The sequence below is a fragment of the Astyanax mexicanus genome, chromosome 10 (assembly GCF_023375975.1).
Source record: "Astyanax mexicanus isolate ESR-SI-001 chromosome 10, AstMex3_surface, whole genome shotgun sequence".
NCBI classification, from domain to species: domain Eukaryota; kingdom Metazoa; phylum Chordata; class Actinopteri; order Characiformes; family Acestrorhamphidae; genus Astyanax; species Astyanax mexicanus.
Window position 1 is genome coordinate 17851573 of NC_064417.1, and position 20374 is coordinate 17871946.

At 36.5% G+C, this 20374-nt stretch overlaps 2 protein-coding genes across 3 annotated transcripts; one reads left to right on the plus strand and one right to left on the minus strand.

The window, feature by feature from the left end:
- Positions 1 to 6923: 6923 nt before the first annotated feature.
- On the minus strand, positions 6924 to 14103 carry mxd3 (MAX dimerization protein 3). Of its 2 annotated transcripts, XM_007234178.4 has the most exons (6): positions 13936 to 14102; positions 12414 to 12513; positions 10786 to 10815; positions 10582 to 10696; positions 8827 to 8992; positions 6924 to 8542 (listed from the first exon to the last, which is right to left on the minus strand). In XM_007234178.4, exons 1-6 carry the CDS (start codon positions 14003 to 14005, stop codon positions 8430 to 8432), a joined length of 594 nt encoding a protein of 197 aa, XP_007234240.1. In that variant the 5' UTR covers positions 14006 to 14102; the 3' UTR covers positions 6924 to 8429. The 2 variants fall into 2 exon arrangements, with proteins under 2 accessions (XP_007234240.1, XP_049340269.1); XM_049484312.1 differs by lacking the exon at positions 10786 to 10815 and having other exon boundaries at positions 13936 to 14103.
- Positions 14104 to 14924: 821 nt separating this feature from the next.
- rnf103 (ring finger protein 103) lies at positions 14925 to 19553 on the plus strand. The gene is made up of 4 exons (XM_007234179.4): positions 14925 to 15680; positions 15774 to 15916; positions 16372 to 16487; positions 16645 to 19553. The coding sequence occupies exons 1-4, from the start codon at positions 15455 to 15457 to the stop codon at positions 18134 to 18136; spliced, it is 1977 nt and encodes a 658-aa protein (XP_007234241.1). The 5' UTR covers positions 14925 to 15454; the 3' UTR covers positions 18137 to 19553.
- Positions 19554 to 20374: the final 821 nt, after the last annotated feature.

Here is a 20374-nt window from a genome sequence, read left to right on the forward strand (position 1 = left end):
GATTTTGCTTGACAAGCAGTGTTCCACCTTAAGACCTCCATGCAAAGATTTACTATGTTGATAAAAAGGCTATCAATGAAAAACTCAAAGTTATCAACTTTTAGCAATGTTTTATTCATTATTCATATTTTTGGTTTTAAAAATTTAGAAGTCTTTATTAAGGCAGCAACAAATCATGTTAGTGTAAGACTACCCTGCAGAGAATGTCGTACAGAGATCTACAATACATATCTTAGAATATTGTAGTCATGTAAAATAATAAGAAACAAATTATAGCTTGGTGTTTGTAATGTGTTATCCAATGTCTCCCCCTGCAGGTACAGTTTATTATCTTCCCGGTGATGCAGCCTGATTGTAATTTCAGTTTTTCCCAAATGTTAGTTTTTCCACATTGTTTCTAACAAAACTTAACTCCACTAATTTCTTTGATTTTCTCTAAAAAAAGATTTTATGTTAAAGAAATGGTTGACTGCATGTTCAAATAATTGATATGTATGACAAAAATGGAACTCACTCCTGTTACTGGCACTTATTTCTTTTACTGAAACTAAAATGAATGAAAGTAACAGGAATGAGTTTTTTTGCATAAAATTAGCAAAAACATGAAAAATAGCTAATCGTCGGCTATGCTAATAGCATAAGGACACTGAGCAATTTTCCGCAAATTTTGTATTTAAAAAAATAAACCAATTAGATCTAAGAATTAATTTAGATAATGAATAATGAGGAATGAGTGTTGAGATTGAGCTCCTTAGTCAAGATCAAATACACAGAAAAACAAATGAGGGAATTTTGGTCTTCTCATGATCTTCAGAAGATCCAGCTGATGTCACTTCCTGTTGTAGATGTAACTTATAGAACGTTCCAGATGTTTCAGATCAGGTAATGTGTTATGATAACAGGACTGAGTGAAAACCAGGGACACTAAAAAAAAACTAAAATGTGTATTAGTTAGATTTATTACAGTTTTTCCACATTGTATACACACAACATGTGGAACTATGCACACAAATCCAAAAACCCTAAGCACAATTCCACATGTTCTCACTCAAATATTATTCTAAATCACAGCTTTGCAAATCACTAAACACAAATTGCATCATTTAGAAAACCTTGGTCACCTAAGAATCACTGACCTTCAAATACAAAACCCTTATTACCAAGTAGATTCAAACAAGTTGCACCTGTTCAGACTTAATTAGCAGAATGGTTCAATCATTTATCAGAGTATAAAAGAGGCCTCAAGTGACTGATACAGACCTACTATATTGTCACCTGGGATAATGTAAGTTTCCACTGGGCAGCTCTGGTCAATGATTGGTTCTCTAAATCCACAGTTTGTTGTGCTGCATCTTCCACCATATTCCCCATTTCTCAATCCAATAGAGGAATTCTTTTCTGCATGGAGGTGGAAAGTGTACAAACGCAGACCCCACGAGCGTGTGGCTCTACTTCATGCAATGGAGGAGGCATTTGATGACATCCACGCAGATGATTGCCAAAAATGGATTTGCATTTTTGGAAGGCATTTTCCCCCCACTGTTTGGTGAGAGAGATTATTGCAGCTGATGTAGATGAGGTCTTCTTGCCTGACCGAGATCAGGGGTCTGATGAACAGTGATCTGTTTCTTTGCATTTTGCAATAAATAAATTGTTGTGTCTTCTTTGTATGTGAATTTTCCTTATCATGTTTCTCATTGTGAAAATAGGTGAAAATTACAGTTTTGCAACATTTTACATACAGTACATATAGCTTAAATTTGTGTAGTTCTGTAAATAGGGGGTCCTACACCACACCAAATAAATAAAAACAACAGAAAGCCAACATATTTCCATGGACTAGTATGCATTCAAATTTGTACAGCGGCCTCATGAAGTCAAAAACAAAAACATAACCAAATACTTCTGATAACAGTGCTTTGAATTGATCTTGACAGTGTTTATTTGATGCTCTGTAATAGCTGTGTGTGTTGTTTTGGTGGAAGGAATCAGTTTTGCTGGAGATTTGTAGAGTTTCAACAAAGGAGTTACAGTTTTTTTCAACTGTTTACACACTAAATCTTTGCTTGTCACACAATTTTCTAAACATGCCCTTCAAACACCATAACCCCACACCAAATCTGCAAAACCATACACTAATTCTCAGTGTCTGACTCAGTTTTCAATTTCCAAACACACATTTTGCAAAACTCTACACACAAGTTTCTACCTAACACACAAAGATCAAACAGGAAGTTACAGGTCAAGTGAGGCCTCTTTTATACTCTGACAAATGATTGAAACGTTCTTCTAATAAAGTTTACATAGCTGCAACTTGTGTGAGACTACTTGGTAATTAGAGTTTTGTATTTGAAGGTCAGTGATTCTCAGGTGAACAAGGTGTACTAAATGATGCAATTTGTGTTTAGTGATTGCAAAGCTGTGATTTAGAATAATATTTGAGTGAGATCATATAGAATTGTGTTTAGAGTTTAGCAGTTTGGAGTCACAATGTTGACAATGTTGGATTTGTGTGCATAGTTCCTCATTTTTTGTGTAAACAATGTGGAAAAACTGTAATTCTGATAATAGGGCTTTGCATTGATCTTGTCAGTGTTTTTTAATGCTCAGTAAGAAATAAGCATATACATATCTGTGTGTGTTGTTTTGGTGGAAGGAATCAGTTTTGGTAGAGATTTGTGGAGTTTCAACAAAGCAGTTAATAATTTTCAGTTTGTGTTTAGAGTTTGGAGAAACTGAGCCACGTTTTTAGAAATGTGTTTAAACATTTGGGAAAAACTGTAATTACTGTAAGAAGTTTGAAAAGTGAAGCAGCACTGAATCCACCATTCCATGTAAGTATCACATAGCACAATGCTGTCTCTTAACTAACTACAATCTTAATCTACTTATATTTTTTGTCACAGTAGTCAAAGTAATAAAATCAGATTAAGACTGCTAGATGAAAAAGCAAGTAGGCCTGTTTAACTTTGAAAACTTGCTCTTAAATGTTCTGTGTTTGTCCTATATTTTTCCAATGAAGAGTTGTATTTCTCTATAAAAAATTTGACTTGCCCTGAGAGCCTCTTATTAACATGCTGCTTAACAAACCAGTTTGGTGATTCTGTATATTAACTTTCATTTTCATTCCTGTTTGGTTCCTTGTCAGAATGAATCCTGACTCCAGCAAGTGCTGTGCAGAGTTCAAGAAAAGACAGAAAACTGAAAGAACTGTAAAGCGGAGCACTTCAGATATGAACCCATGTGTCATTTCTTTCACAAGGGACTTCAGAGTTTGACTGGCAAAACAATTAGATTAAACTTGTTTTTTACATAGTAGAAAAATAGTTAATGATTATTGTTTGCTGTGTCTCTGCAGATTTTGTTGAACAATAAATAATGTCATGCAGTACATGGCATTAAAGAAATGCTTATGATTAACAGGGATTTAATACTGACTGCAAAATAAAGCAGTAAGGTATCATTCTGTTGTGAAAACACTAATGTAAATAAAAACACAATACACATAATTATTTTTTGATCTGATCAATCCAACTATACACAAAATTACAGTATGCATGAAATATTTTTACAGACTAATTCACTATTCAGCTGCTGCCAGGTTTTTTAACAGAGATGTTTGTTTTTACAGTAACTTACTGTTAAGTTTTTGCCAGTTAGTTAATGTGATTTTATTTCACAGTAAGTTACTTGTCAATTACTGCCAGTTACTAACTGTAAATTTCACAGGACATGTTTTACAGTGTAGTTAATGTCGTATAAACATTCTCCAATACGTTGCGTAAAATTCACTTGTTTAACAATTTTGTGATTCTGCTGTAACTGAAAATTACAGGGGTTGGACAATGTAACTTAAACACCTGTCATTTTAGTGTGGGAGGTTTCATGGCTAAATTGGAGCAGCCTGGTTTCCAATCTTCATTAATTGCACATTGCACCAGTAAGAGCAGAGTGTGAAGGTTCAACTAGCAGAGTAAGAGCACATTTTTGCTCAAAATATTGCAATGCACACAACATAATGGGTGACATACCAGAGTTCAAAAGACCTTTGACCAAGACTGCCTTTGTGACCAAGATAGTCTTTGTGATGTATCAAGAGCCACGGTATCCAGGGTAATGTCAGCATACCACCTAAAAGGACGAACCACATCCAACAGGATTAACTGTGGCTGCCCAAATCATGGTGGAATTTAATGTGCACCTCAACTCTCCTGTTTCCACCAGAACTGTCCGTCGGGAGAATAAATTATTGTGGTCTAAAACACCAACCCCTGTATTTCACTTGCCAAACCAAGTTAGTTTGTTTGCTAAAAGCAGCTAACACAGATTTTTACATACAGATTGTTGTGTGGTGTGATTCATCATATGGTGTGATATTCAGAATTTAAAAAAATATATAAGGATATTGGTTATTTATTTTAAACTCATCAATGTGATGGATGGGGAATAGTTACAGCAAAGGTTTCAAGAATTTTGGTACTTTTATAAAAAGGTATTCCCAAAATAAATTAAAGTATATTGAAAGAATTCGATTAAACATCTTCTTATGTGTGTAAATAATGAAAAATAATGAAAAGATAACATATTTGCACGTGAGCAATGCTATACTTTTATATAGTAATGATAATTAATCAGTATAAATTTACTTACATTATCACATTAAACCTATTTTTAATTTAATACACAATAACATTCATGTCACACCATATGACAATTTTAGTCACTGAGACTGTAAACTAGTGAATAAATGTTAATTTAAAGAAAAAATCTACAAGACCACATATATATTAGGAATATATCAGAGTTGGTAGAATATAACCCAGTGAATTCCCTGACTTAATTTTGAGATTTTTTATATGTCAACTACCCATATCCATCATTATTCATCATTATTAACATCATTATTTGGAGGTAAAACTAAATGCATTTGTTAAAAAAAATTGCTCATATATTTGTGAAACTGAAGTCTCAGCATTAAAATGCATTTATAATAAATTGATTCACCTGCATTTGTGAATGAAGTCACGCCCGTTTTCTGTGACATATTTTAGTTTTTTGGATTTTGAGACTTTCATTTCGCATCTCTGCACCTAATCCAAGCCCATTCACTAAGGAAGCAAGCAGGCGAACAGGCTGCCGCTAGGGGGCGCTGTGGTGTAGTGTACTGTTTGTGTGGGTGGCGGCGCTCCAGCTTCAGAATAAGAGCTCTGCTGCCAACAACACCCAAAACAGCAGCATGCGGGTCAACCCTCATCATCTACAACCTGAAACTCTGCTACAATTACTAAAAATATAAGGATCTGTAATCGTACAAAATATGCAGAAACCCACGGATTTCAGCATGAACATCGTATATTATCAATGCAGTCATATCTGTAATAAACCTATTTAACATTTATAAAATGGTCTTTTAAAAGTGTAAATTAGTTTTCAGAGTATGGTGCAGACTACGGTTCAGGCCCTAATTACAGCCCCTTCGATAGAGCTCCTCAGTAACTACACCAGTAATGCCACCCTGCCTACTACCACACCACCACTGCCCTTTCCAGCAATACCAGTATTACCAGTTCCACTTCTACAATCAACCAGGATTTATAATGGTAAGAAACAGTTTCAAGGTTGCAAACAGTAGACAGTCTTGTGATCCTAAAAAGAAGTTAAAGCAAAGAAGGCTAAAGGCCAGTTTTGTAGCTCTTTCGTTTGATCCATTTCACCAGTTAATCCAGGCATACACACCTCTCACAGTGTGTCATACCAGCTCCTATTCTGTAACACCTAAAGCTTCAGAAATCTAGAACTTGCTTATGCAGGGGTGAAAAGGGTGGTTTCAGTTCCAGAAGACTTCAGTCATAAGGAGGTAATTACCATTACCATTAGGATAGATTTCATTTTGTACCGTAAAAGGAATTTAATTTTGGGTTCTGGTCTGAATACTAATTATTATTTAATCTTTCTAAAGGCTTCAAACTAAATATAGTGATGTGAAAAGTATTTGCCTGCCTTTCTTTTTCCGATTATCAAACAAATTTTAATATCAGACAAAAATAACCTGAGTAAATATAAAAAGTACTTTTCAAATGATAATTTTATTTATTAAAGGAAAACAGCTATCCAAACCAGTATAGCTCCAAGTGTAACTAGTATACACAACAACTGCAGTTAAGGCTTACTGATAATTGGCAGTGAGTCTTTCACATCTCTGTGGAGGAATTTTGTCCCTCCTTTATTTACAGAAAATTCATTTTCCAGCATGAACAGCCTGTTTAAGATCATGCCACAGCTTCATAATCAGACTTTAACTAGGCCACTCCAAAACTTTCATTTTGTTTTGTTTTTTTAAGCCAGTCAGAGGTGAACTTGTTGGTGTGCTTTGGATCATTGTCCTGCTGCAGAACCCAAGTACACCTGAGCTTGAGGTCACAAACAGACTGCCAGACATTCAGGATTGTCTGGTAAACAGCATCATTGCTGGTTCCATATATTCAGGCACATGCCCGTTTGGCTCTTACTGCCCCAAAGTGCCCTTTTATTAAATGTATTTATTATTTTTTGTAAGTGTATGTGAAATAGCCTAAACCCCCCAAGTCTACAATGTATAGGGGTAAGTGTCCTATATCCAATGCACATACAACACCAGGGATATTCTAGTATTGGCTAGCTGTAAGGGGACAGGAAACAGCACAGCACAGAAGGGACTTTGGATCATTTTTGGACCAGGTTTAAATATGACACCAACAGATGTACTAACTGCAATAGGCTATCACCAATTCAGTATCTAAGTCACTTTCTGTGACTGCTACCATGTATAATATAATGTTTTTTTACAGATTAAGTGTAATTTATTTCCAGCACATCCCAGCATGTTAATGTTTTTTACAGGACAAATCACAAACTGTTCAGAAACATAAACTGATAAGTCAAGATAAATACATAAAATATTTATTTGTACAAAAGGTTTACATTGATAAAAAAATGCTACATATGAGTACACAGAGAGGAGATAAATACAAAGGTGTTCCAATGACGTACAAAATGTTCATAAGGCATTTGGTGTTCACAATCACATTTACAGTGTATTATTTAGCTGTGTACATTTACATTGAATAACTGTACAAATGTAAAATAAACATAATAAAAACAAGCATGACTGTTAAAGTACATTATTAGCATTAGTTGCATAAATGACTTGCATTTCAGCAGAACGTTTGCTGTTATGTCCAACATATTTTGCTACTTTAAACATAGTGGAGTTGCACATACAGTACAGCTGTGGTAAAAAATAAAGAGTTTTAAAGTATGGAAACACTCCTTTGAGGTGTACACTATCTACTACATTAAAAATGGGGAAATATTTCTATTAATCTACATTCTTATCTAAAATACACTTAACATTCTGAAATGGGCTTGGGTCGAATTGATCCGAATGGCCTTCAGACTATTACTGGACACTACTAAAGTTGTTGAACTTTGTGAGGAAAGAACAACTTTCAATTAAACTTCTACAGCAACAAATTCTAAAAGGCCTCAAAGGTTTACTTCACCCCAAGTATGGCAGTACAAGTGCAGTTAGCTTTATGTAAATGAGCTAATAAAAAAATCCCATTTACATTTTGGACACTAGTGACACCATGTGGGTGAAGTGCACCTTTAAACCTGAAGCTATTTGAAAATGATCTAACCTAACTAGTAATAAATCTTAAGTGTATTACATCCAATTTTAACTGGCCAAACCAGGAATTTTATTTTTACCTTTACCAGATGCAGCTCAAGTCAGTTATTTATTTGCAGTGCAGAGTTTGTAAAATAAGTGTGAGTACTGTACACCTTCCAGAACAGAGAAGCTTTAACAACACTGAGGAAAATGCCTGGACATTATCCTAAAGGGAAGCCCAGAATTAGTACGAAACGCTGTAAGTGCTGAGGCAGCTGGTTTGTGCAATGTACTGAAATAAGAGAAAAGGATACAATAATTAAATAAGTGATAGTTGATAAGTGCAAGGAATCTATACTGCAGGCTGACCCTAGAAAAGAAGCCAATTAGCTCAAAGGGAGGCGACTGACAAGTGCAACAGAATCAGAGTTTGTTTGTTTGTGTTTTGTGCCATATCAGCAACATGTTGGCCATTGTTAGCAACAGAATCAGAGAGCGAATTTGGAAGGAAAAAGCATGTCCATGTTGCCGCAGCTCTGTTAATCAACAGTGTCTGCCTAGAGCACCATCATTATTTCTCAGGAAAAACAAAACAAATTCACCAAAAATTCCAGTCATGCTTGCAAAAGCCTGAGTGTGATGTTTTAAAAAATGGCAGCAGAGTATTTTTGTGACAAGCCACTAGATATTTTTGGTTCAAGGCCCGTTTTGTTCTTCCAGGACCTCAAAATACCGTTTTTGGAATGTGTCGGAATTCATTCTAGCAGCCGTATGGTCGTCATAACCATGCATGTTCAGGTGTAGAGTAACTATGCTCAACAGTCTGTGCCATGCCTAGACCATCAGACTCCAAGGTCCACACCATGCTCTCAACATCAATCTCTACGTCCTCTGTAAAAAAAAAAAAGGGAAAATTTTTTTTAATGCTTCAAGTGTTGTTCTGCAGTATTTCTTAATATAACTATAGAAATGCCATTACATTTTAATAATAAGCACTATAATGCAAATACTTCTCTCTTTAAATAATACAAAGCAATTTTCAAATAATAAAAAAATCTATTTAAATAAATACATAAATAAGATTTCTTGAAAATTACCTGTCTGCCATTACCATTTCACACAAACAACTATTCAGAACAGACAAAATCTTAGCAAGTTTGTGTCTTTGCGTTTACCTCTGTCTGAATCAGATCTCTCTGAGCTTACAGCTGAGCCCAAGCTGTCGTTGCGCATCCTCTCCACGCCACCCTGCAGCTGCTGCAGCCGAACACGCAGTTCCTGCTGCTCCCAGCGCAGTCTGTCTTTTAGAAGTTTGGCCCGCTCATCCTGTTCTTTCAGTTTCTGCAAACACACAGATAACTGGATGAGCACAGTACCGCAAAACACTTCTAAAATCTACATTTCATATAAATATTTAAATTAATAGTTCTAGAAAAAAAACATATCTTTGCACAAACTGAAGAGCATACAGCAATTTTATTAGAATATTTTTGTGCTGTGTGAAACATGCACGAACATCCCTTAGTTGTTTGGTACAAGACTACATATAAACATTTTATAACATGGAAAATGTTATTTTAAGCTAATGCTGTGCAATACATTGTATATACAGATATTCATTAATAATATTATTATTTTTAGTTTTTTTAAAGGCACATTATTCACCTACTACACAGGTTATCATCATGTAGAATTTAAGTCTACATATTTAAACAATTCTTTAAATTTGACTGGGTTAGTGAAATACCACCAAAAGTACAGTGTCTTAGACTCTGTTCTTTTATTACAAATATATTCATTATTTATTTAAATATACAGCATGCTGCATTTTGGTGTTACCAATAAATACTAATACTTTAACATTATACTCCGTTAAGGTTCAACATACTATATATTGATATTTAACTTAAGCATATTGAGTCATCCTGTTTTAAAGGCAAACTAGTAATTGCCAGAACAGTACCATACATAACATCTATAGTAGGATTTTAATCAAGCTACGCATCAAAAACATCCCCAAAAAATGTTCATTTGAAATAACTCGGGTGTTGGGTGTTACTTCATTAGAGACCTAATTTAATTTTTAAAACACAAGGTTAAAAGAAAGCTTGCGTGAAAGCTGTAGCCTGACTAGCTCTCACTGTGTCACATAATTCAAAACATCACAATGTTACCGCTAGCAATAGGGTGATAAAAAATAATACCACACCACTATTAAAAAGCATTGACAATTTAAATACTGGGAATGTCTTCCACAACCTCAAATAAATCTACATAGAAAACAAAATCATCCTAGTAGTAGAATGTGTTTATTTTCCCCCAAAACACTACTATTAATACATCAATAAAAATATTTTTAACCATGACATTTTGTGCATGTAATGGTTAAGACTCAAACTTGTTGTAGCCCTCTAGACTAGTATGCATAGCCCACATGATGTATTCATGGTGCAGAAAGATAAGACAGAAATGCAGTTACACCCACTGGACCACCTTAACATTATATGCCTGGATGAAGTAGTAAGTGCACCCCCCCCCCTTAACCTGCTCCAACAAAGTTCTCAATCACTTTTTCTGCAGCTTGTACAATTTTCTAATTTACACAATCTGTCTGTTAAGTCTATAAATAGAACATCCTACTAGACAGTCCAGTGTTACACCTGGCTTTAGTGTATGTACACACTTCTGAGCGGTCCTTGTTTATATTATTTGTAACTTTGGACTTGTTTTACAACTATGACTTTAGATTCGCTCTGATTTACTGTAGAAAAGGCAGCCTGAACAGTCAGGAGTATTGTTCTCCACCCCAACCCCCCCCCTCAATGACATGGTTTAATAAGTGGTCCTTAGTAAAGGCTGGTGGTTCTATAGTGATGGCAGTGGGTCAGTGCGTTCGTTAATGGCGGCAGTGGCTAAACTGATTTTCTCACCTTTATGTGTAGCTGTGCCCTCCTGAGCAGGTTCAGAGTGGTGTTCCTCGTCGAGTCTGAGGATAGTGGGACCTGCTGCTTTAACTGCTCCAAGCAGTGACGCAACTGAGCTCGTCTGTAAGCAGAAAAAATACACTGTACTTCTGAAAAATAGGACACTTCTGAAACATGCCCAGTGAAATTACATTTGGGAAGTTAGCCTACCTGTGCTTTTCCAATTCATTGTGAACTGACCTGAGAGGGACAGAGAGGAAAAAAAAAAATACTAAATAATGAATGAGGTGATTAGTGTTCAGTAGGGGTGTAATGGCACGAGTATTCGTACCCAACCATGATGGTACATGGGTTATGGTTCAGTGGAGGCAGATATGTGGAGAAAATACCCGGCACATGCTATTAGTGTAATGCAGTAATTTCACAAGTGAGTAAACCACCCAGAAAACGTATGCTGCAAGTAGTTGATTTGCATGGCATTAGTAGTTTAGGAGTCTCACAAAGTAACTACAGTCTTGTTCAGGATGTAATCATTTTAAAATTCTGTTTATGTATGATATTGTCTGTAAAGCATTTTGTGTGCAGCATTTTTAAAAAATGCTAACATTTAACAAACAAAACCATTTTTCCCCACATTGTTCCGAACTTCATGAAGTCCAAACTGCAGTGTGATCTGACTTTTGTGTACTGTTACGCCACATATACAGTGTTTTCATTAATAACAATATTAATTATAGGATTGTTAATTAATAACAATTTTATAATATGTTTGGTGTAGGATGTAATGAACTACAATTCAAGGTGGTTAGATTTTATAAAAAAAGACAAGTGCTGGACAGCACCAATACATCCTTATTAAGTTAGTATTGTAGTAGTTATTGAACAAAAGTGAATGTTATTTTTGTACTATAATCCACATGCAAACAAACTTAAATTTAAACATTTTCTGCATGTTTTAAAATAGTGTTGCAACATAGTGTAGAAAATGTAGCGTAGAAAAATAAAGTGTGCAAAGGATGTGAGTAAGTGTACATACACATTATGTGACTGGGCCACCGAAACCTTGACATTAATCCAAAAAAACAGCATGAAAGCTTGTTTCGGTTTGACTGTTAAGTTCCGTCTTTTAAATCTCTTAGACAGCATTTGGACGTTAACCATACACAAATAACAATACCAGAAAGTAAATGAACTTAAGATAAGATCAGCACAGGCAGATAACTTACTTAACAATTTACAAACACTGAATTGATGTTTCAGATCTGACCAACGCTGATTTTGGATCATGTATCTATTGAACCCCAGAACAGCAGAATGTTTAGGTGATGCTGGACTAAAGTGCCAAAAAGTTTATATTGCGTCTATTTTACTTCAATTTATCTGTAATGCTTTAACAGTGAATATGCTTTTTTTTTAATATTTTGAATATTGTCAGGCTTCAAAGACATTTAAAAATGGCAGATCTCATTATAAGAAGTGTAATTTATTGTGCTTAATTGACTGCAAAAAAATACTGAAAAAATTATTATATTTTTTTTTACAGCTTGCCTAGCCCTAGTTACTTCCATACCTGAGCATATTAAAACCTCACAGTATTAGATTATTAAACACATAGTACAATAGTTAGCCAAGTTAGTGTGTTCATACCGCTGGTACACATGCTCATGACAAAGGATAATGATGCGTGAAAGGACAGTAAAGCCTAAATAAAGTATCAAGCCAAATTAATCAAGTTTCAAATAACTTCTGTGTTTTATCTATTACTATCCTTAACACTAAAACTATGTAGTACAACACCAATAGTAATCCCATATTGTAAAATCTTTGAATAAACTTACCTGCTGTTCCCTGGAGAAGTCCTCTTATTTTTCTGTCTGTTTCGTTTCTCAGAGTCTTTGCTGTAAAATGGGAGTGCTGAGGCATAGCCGTGTTCAGCTTCTGAGGGGTAAATAAAATTAGAACATGACGAGCTGTTTTATCTTTATTTTTTACAAATTAAGACTCCAATTACAGATCGCTTTAATGTAGTTTTAACTCTATGTCAGATATCATATATGAAATGTTTACTAGAAACAAAAGAAACACTAGAAATAATAGATCTATTCTACATCACAGTACCAGGATGAAATAACCTTAATGTACAACTCGAGTTTCAGATATCTATAGTTACGTTTTCACAAGTAAAAGTTTAAAATTTGAATTCTGATAAGTAGATTTTAAATATGTGCAGTTTTAGTCCTCTATAATCTATAACTATCCATAAAGGGTGTTCCATACTGTATCGCAAACAATAATATCGCCAACATTTTTGAATATCATGAACAATATTATACCCTGAAATATCGTGCAATATCACCCAACCAATTATCACATCAGGGTACTAAAAAGAAGAAAAAGGAAAATTCACACTGTTCCCATTTTTCATTTTATATCTAATAGAGCTAGATCTGTCCAGTATCATTTATCAGGATCTTTGGCTTCTGTTACAAATCTTATAAACTTCTTGTATTTTTTAATATCTCAGTTAGGGGTGTGCCATATCATATCATATGCAAAAATACAATTAAATTTTAATTTTGTTGCAGTAGTGTATCTTATATTCTTATATATATATATATATTTAAGGTAGGTAACCTATAGGTTATCACTGGTGTTATTTTAGGCTTAAACATGACACAAAACAACAACCAGTTAGGTTAGCTAGCACTTCCCGAGAGGACGCCCACACACCACAAAATCAGTAATTTACGAACTGACACTAAGACTAAGGTTAGCGTCCAAATCTGTTAATCTGCTACATTTTTCGTTACAGTAAAATAGGTTAACGTTTAATGCGGGTTATTGAAATTTTCCTGAAATTTAACTAGTCCGCCAGACACCACTGTGTTACCAGGATCTGCAGTTTTGTTTTCGCTTTTTGGCGCCACCCGCATTATCTTAATCACCGGTAAATAACTCACACACTGTTGTGCGCAAATAATGTTTGAGAATAATGAGGGTAAAGTTTATTAATCTGAGTAAATTACTGGTGTTTGATGTAGAAACTCTAATGTTAGCGCTCACTATCGCAGCTTCGTTTTCAAATGTACCGCCACTTCGCGCCTTTGTGTACAATGGGGGCTTGAATGTAGGTCACGGAGTCAAACACAATATAATCACCAAACAGACCCATTTTAACAACTTAGCGGAAAGAAATGCAAACTTAAAGACGAGCTACAGATCGAGTAAAATTATATTATTCACACTTTCTCCCTCAAAAGCTGCACATATTTTGTTTAAAACTTGATTTTCTGCAGCAGACTGAGCTCTTTCACTGACATCTGAAACAAACAGCATTACCCTACAGAACTTCATCCCTACCTCTCTCTTTCCTCTCCAGGTACTCAGCGGCCTGCAGGAGAACCTGGATGTTGTAGGTGTTTACCTCCATGGCGAAAATGAAGTTAGTAAGCTACTGCCGAACTGGGCCAACACCCGTAAAGCTGTACGTGTGTGTGTGTATTTGTGCAAATGAACAGGGCGATTTGGCAGCTAGAGCTGCCACGTAATGTGCGTCAGTTTGATCACGCCCCCCCACGGCAGGGCCGCTCCCATGTTTTGTTGTATTTTCTCTCTCTTTTTTGTTTAGGTTGAAGATTTCTAATTTACAAACTAAACACAAAAAACATAACTTTTTTATTTAACAAACAATTGTTTCTAATTCTACACAGCTTGTTTCTAATGTATGTTTAGGTCTTTCACAGGGTAATTTCAGTTGTCAGTATTAATAAATGTAAAAACACCTTTTTAGCAAAAGCTGGTATGTACATTACTAAGACAGTAAAATACCTTGCTATTTTAAAGTGTAAAAGGGTTCTGGCAATTGTATATACATTTTTTGGCTGATGTGTTTATGCTATGTAAATCCACTAATAATAATAATAATAATAATAATAATAATAATAATAATAATAATAATAATAATAACAAAAATAAAAATAATAATTGTTATTATTATTATTAGGCTTCCCCCTATTATATTTATTATTTAAACAGTAAATGTGCAGCTTTGATTTTATCATTTTTTGGATACAAATAGAGCAACATAAATCAAATAAGTTACATAGACACTAAGGCAGCAGTCAAAACTGAAAACAATGCAAAATTGACAAAAACATAGGTACCAATACACACATACATATAGCTGGTATATAAGTCACACATGATTAATGAATTATGATCAATGTAATTTAATACATTTCTTTTGAAAGAAGAAGGGTTTTTTTTTTTAGAGTTTTTGGGTTTTGGGTTGTTGTATAGTGAACTGTAGGGGGACTTTTGTTTTGGTTGGAGCGCGAGCGGAAGCAGGCCTGTGACGTTATGTTGTTATGTATACCAGCTGACAGGCGGAGAGCGGCGGAGTCTCGGTACGGCAAAGAAGAAGAAGATCAAAAACTGAAAAATCGTTCTGTGTCTACCCTCGTTTAACTGCTTTATTTTTGAGCGATTTAATTTGGAACGATATTGTAACGCAGTGAAATGGTGTCCAGATGAGGAGCTCGGCTGCCTGTGTCGTGTTTCTGTACAGACAGACAGGCCCACAGCACACTGGCCTGCCGCTGCGCTTCAGCTGGAAACTGACAGCCATCATTACCACACTTTAACCCCGGCTAGTGGAAATGGTCGGAGCTGTACGAGTCAGCACTGCGCCTCAGATGAAGTAGTAGTGTCTGAAACCCGCGGGCAGTCTGCTGGAGGTCGTGTGAAGTTAGTGAGGGTGTAAACGGCGGCCCCCCTCGGAGCAGAGGAACGGCGTAGAAACGCTGGCCTCCAATGTCACACAGCGGAGCCTCCACCAAAACACACACAAAAGCGAGCAAGTGAATCCCCCAGAGGAACCATGTGGTTAAAGCTGTTCTTCCTGCTTCTTTACTTTTTTGTTTTATTCGTCCTGGCTCGTTTTTTCGAGGCCGTTGTGTGGTATGAAACCGGCATCTTTGCAACGCAGCTCGTAGATCCGGTAACACTGAGTTTTAAAAAGTTGAAGACGATCCTTGAGTGTCGTGGGTTAGGCTACTCGGGTCTGGCAGAAAAACGCGATGTCAGAGAGCTGGTCGAAAACTCTGGTAAGATGCTAAAACATAAAAAACATAAACAGAGCACGTTTACTGTGTGAATGGCACCCTGGAGAAATTATTAATAACTGCTGTTTTTTTTAGGAGAGCTGATGCAAGGGGAGCTATATTCTGCTTTAAAAAATGAAAAAGAAGAAACAGGTTCTGATTCTAGCACTACTTTCAGTGGGGAGATGCACTTTTATGAGCTGGTGGAAGACACCAAGGATGGAATCTGGTTGGTCCAGGTACATACTATCCTTCACATGAGTCTACATGACATTGGGAAACAGATCAACAGTGTTTTACCATGTCATCACCTTACCGTTATTTTTTGTGTTTTAAAGTCAAAACAGTTAGTCACGCTCTTTTAATGTTGTGTTTTTTTGTGCATGTTTTAACACTTCTGGAAGTGTAGTCATAGAAATAAAAATTGTCTTTCATGTTTAATAAAAGTCAACAAGTTTTTTCTATGCACCTTTAGCCGAGAGCCATAAATAAAATTACAGAAATAAAGTGTATTGACAATGTGTAAATGTTCTCATTTTAAGAGTTTTTTTGTATATGGAGAGGAGCCGTTTTTTTTTTTTTTTTACATGGTATTAGATTTTTTGCGTAAATGTATATAGTTATCGGGAAAGTTGCTGTTGGCCAGGTCATTTGCATGCTGTTTTAAATAGAAGATTACTTTCTGTTTGTGTAGGTAATAGCTCAAGACAGAAATCCTTTGCTGAGCACAGCCAACTGGGGCAAGATGGTACAGAAAGTTTCTCAGTTTGGTATTCGCACTGGAACTTTTAATTGCTCGAACGACACCAGGTAAGGAGCTGTACTGCAGCTGCATATAACTTAATACTTTTGTGAGCAGTTGTATGTGTCACATAAAAGAACGATTGTGCATTAACGTAGATATATGTGCATATATACACTGTGTCCTCTATCTTTAATGGTTGATCTTGTGAATTGTTTCTCTTAGGTATTGTCGTAAACGTGGCTGGATGAAGTCTACTCTCATCATGTCAGTGCCACAGACATATGCTTCGAAAGGAAAGGTCATGCTAAAAGAGTATAATGGCAGACGCATTGAGACAGAACACATCTTTAAATGGATGACCGCTCATGTTGCCTCCCGCATCAAAACCATTCGTTTCTCACAGCAATTGATGGATGACTGGTATCAGAAAGAAAAGCAGCCTGTAAAAATGTTCTTATTTGCCAAACTGCTCCAGCCCCCTGCCTTCTTCTCAGCACTGAGTATCAAATTCACTGGGCGCATAGAGTTCATTTTCGTTGATTTGCGCAACTGGGACAATGCCTCTTGCTTGGAGGAGATTGGGGTGCAGCATATGCCCTCATATATTCTCAAAACACCAGAAGGTATCTACAGATACGGCAACAGCACGGGTGAATTTATTTCTCTGCATGCCATGGATATGTTCCTTCGGTCTGTTCAGCCGGAGGTAAATGACCTGTTTGTTTTGAGCTTGGTTATGGTTAACCTCATGGCATGGATGGACCTTTTTATTACACAAGGAGTCACTATTAAGCGCTTTGTTGTACTAATCAGCACACTGGGCACATATAATTCTTTACTAATCATCTCCTGGCTTCCCATCCTTGGTTTCCTTCAGCTGCCATACCTGGACAATTTTTATGAGTACAGTCTTAAACTGCTGCGTTATGCTGACACTACCACCATTGCCTCCTGGGTCAGGTCGGATTGGACCTTCTACTCTTCACACCCAGCTCTTTTCTTGAGCACGTATCTAGCCCATGGCCTCCTCATAGACTACTTTGAGAAGAAGAGGAGATGTGGCAATGAAGACCAAAATGCAAACAACCTGGAGTGGCTGTCCAGTCTTTGGGATTGGTACACCAGTTACTTGGTACACCCTATTGCCTCTTTTCAGAACTTTCCAAACGAGTCAGACTGGGATGATGATCCTAATTTCATTTTAGAGCGGTTGGCATTCCCAGATCTCTGGCTTCGCCCACTTGTTCCCATCGACTACATCAAAAACCTACCCACCTGGAGGTTCAAGTGCACACAGCCACAGGGCATAGTCACAGGAAGCCAAGAAAATCAACCAAACAGGATGGTACACCCATCAGGCGATGAACCAGATGGTGGCCAGCAAGAACATCACTACAGCTCAGAGAATACTCATAATGATGGTGGGGGGCTGACAGGAATGAAGTTGGAGGAGTCCTGGGCTTCAGGGGAGGAACAGGACACTGATTGGTCCCATTGGCCTAGCGGCATGCTTCACTGTACAGAATGCGTAGTGTGTTTGGAGAACTTTGAAACCGAATGCCTTGTCATGGGACTGCCATGTGGCCATGTTTTTCACCAGCAGTGCATCGTGGTCTGGCTAGCAGGTGGCCGACACTGCTGTCCGGTGTGCCGGTGGCCATCCTATAAGAAGAGACCAGCCAGACAACCTTATGCAGATTATCCCTCTGAATAGCATATGCCACTGGCTGCAGACCTGCTTCCCGCACTTAACTTATAAAATACTTGATGTGTCCATCATTAGTCTGTAGATCTGTAGATTCATGTTGTTGGCTCCTATTTTTTTAATTTCCTGTGGTTTGAACCTGCATACACATTACAGTATATAGGCCTTTGTGGACATTAAGCCTCTGCATGGACTAAATGTTAAGTCAGTATGTTGGACAAGTCTTTAGTCTATGACAAAGGCTTAATTTGTACTCAGAAAGCTGGTCTAATAGGAACTTTATTCTCCCTAACATTATTTAAATCTGTGCTTGTCTGGAGGAAAGAAGAGATTGGAATTAAATGCATTGTATTTAAAGAATAGATCTGAAAGTAAACTGGTATGTTTTAAATTCTAGAATGGTAAGGCATTGCCTGCTGTCATAATGTCTCCTTTGTAGTTCTTAAAACAAAACAAAACAAAAACAAAAACAAAATCTGCTAAAAGTCTTCTGTATCAGAGCTCCATGTACATCTTTATTGTGTCTTCAGTTTATAAATGTGAAGAATTGCAGTGTAAAATTGAGCTTCTTTACTTAAACCAAGCATACCCTATACATTCTATCTCTCTGGAGCTGGACTGGCTCCCCTACATGTGGTTAAATTAAGAGCAAAGGGCACGTCAAAGTTAGCTTGACTGACCAAGCAACTGAAGTGGAAGTCCAAGGTAGGGGTTTGTTTACACAGCAAAGAGTACATTAAATGCCCTAGAAGAAGTTCAGTGACTCAAAGCAATTTGATTCCACTGCATCCACTGACCTTAAATCATACTTGAAGGTATATATGAGCATTTATGAGAAGAGGGAGACAATGGCCAGCTGCATGGACTGACCAACATAACTTCAGAATTAATGAAAGTTTTGCATTTTATGTGTAGATACAAAACAACACATGGACTGACCCAACAGTTGAAAGGATTTTGACCTGGGCAGACTACTCACATACCTTGAGCAATGTTTAGGCTAACATTATCTCAGTTGTGTAGTATAATATTTTGCTTAAGTGCAAAGCTTGAAAGGGCATTTATAAAGTATGAAGTTTTTAAATATACACCTCTCGGCATGTATATCTGATATTTATTGTAAACATTGAACATTTGAATAAGACTCACTGAGACCAGACAAGCTGGCGTGCATCCCAGGCAAAATGACTGACTGACATTGACATGCTAAAGCTTTTGGTTCCAACTGACTAAATTGCCGTTTCATGGAGGCATGACACTTTCTTTGCCCCCTCTGGCCAGGATTATTGCATTGTAATAACACTACTAATGACTTTATTCCGCTAAAATACTTCAGCTCTTTGTGTGAATTGGAAGCTTACATCAGAGCTTCTGTCTCTTGTGATGTTCAGTTCATTAAAGTTTAATTTTTACATGGGTCATCTGACTTGATGTAGTTTGTGCAATTGATTTTTTGTAACATTCTATGAATTTATTTTGTAGTCTTATATGTTGACTATGCATTTATAGTAAATGAGAATGTTAAAGCGTAAGTATAATAAAAGAGGAAAGAAATTATTATAAAAATAATTTTGGCTTTTTTCTAGCCTACCTCTGAATCTGCCACTTTGTGGTATTACCAGTACTGGTCCTGGTGATATACCACTCTCCTAAGCTTAGCTTTTACTGTAATCTTACTCATCTGATTTAGGTAATGAAGGCAGGTAGAGAGACTCCTAAAAAACAAACTTATTATAAACTGATGAGCAGGGGCAATCACAAACTGCAACACTCCTATTAAAAATAACAAATAACAACATGCTACCTGATGCAGACTATAGCACTGGTTTCAATGGGTGACCCATTTATGAATTTTAACCCTGACTCATGTTCCACCTCATTAAAAACACTGGCAAAGCCAAAAATAAAGATACATAAACATAAGACGGAGAACAGATAGCTGTATAACCCCTGGTATGATCCAAGCTTATCCATAAAGGGTGTGGCTGCAGGTTTTTATTGCAAACCACTAGCAGCACACCTGCTGCTTGTTTAATCAATTGGTCAGACAACCTATGACATGCTTGGCTGGAATTAAAACCTACATCCACATCGGCCCTTTGCAGATAAGATTAGATACCTCTAGCCTTAAAAGGGATTTTCTGATCCCTTTATATGCAGTTTCTTGTATAGGGATTAAGCCTAGTGCTGGACTACACAGCATTTAAATGGTTATTAATATTATAATAAGTCTTAATAATATTAAGC

Coding starts and splice junctions, on each gene's coding strand:
- mxd3 (XM_007234178.4), bottom strand. CDS start 14,005: ATGGAGGTAAACACCTACAACATCCAGGTTCTCCTGCAGGCCGCTGAG. Junction 10,697..10,785: donor AATGAATTGGAAAAGCACAG/GTAGGCTAACTT, acceptor TTCTGCTTACAG/ACGAGCTCAGTTGCGTCACT. Junction 8,993..10,581: donor GGGCACAGCTACACATAAAG/GTGAGAAAATCA, acceptor GTGTGTTTGCAG/AAACTGAAAGAACAGGATGA.
- rnf103 (XM_007234179.4), top strand. CDS start 15,455: ATGTGGTTAAAGCTGTTCTTCCTGCTTCTTTACTTTTTTGTTTTATTC. Junction 15,681..15,773: donor AGAGCTGGTCGAAAACTCTG/GTAAGATGCTAA, acceptor TGTTTTTTTTAG/GAGAGCTGATGCAAGGGGAG. Junction 15,917..16,371: donor ATGGAATCTGGTTGGTCCAG/GTACATACTATC, acceptor CTGTTTGTGTAG/GTAATAGCTCAAGACAGAAA.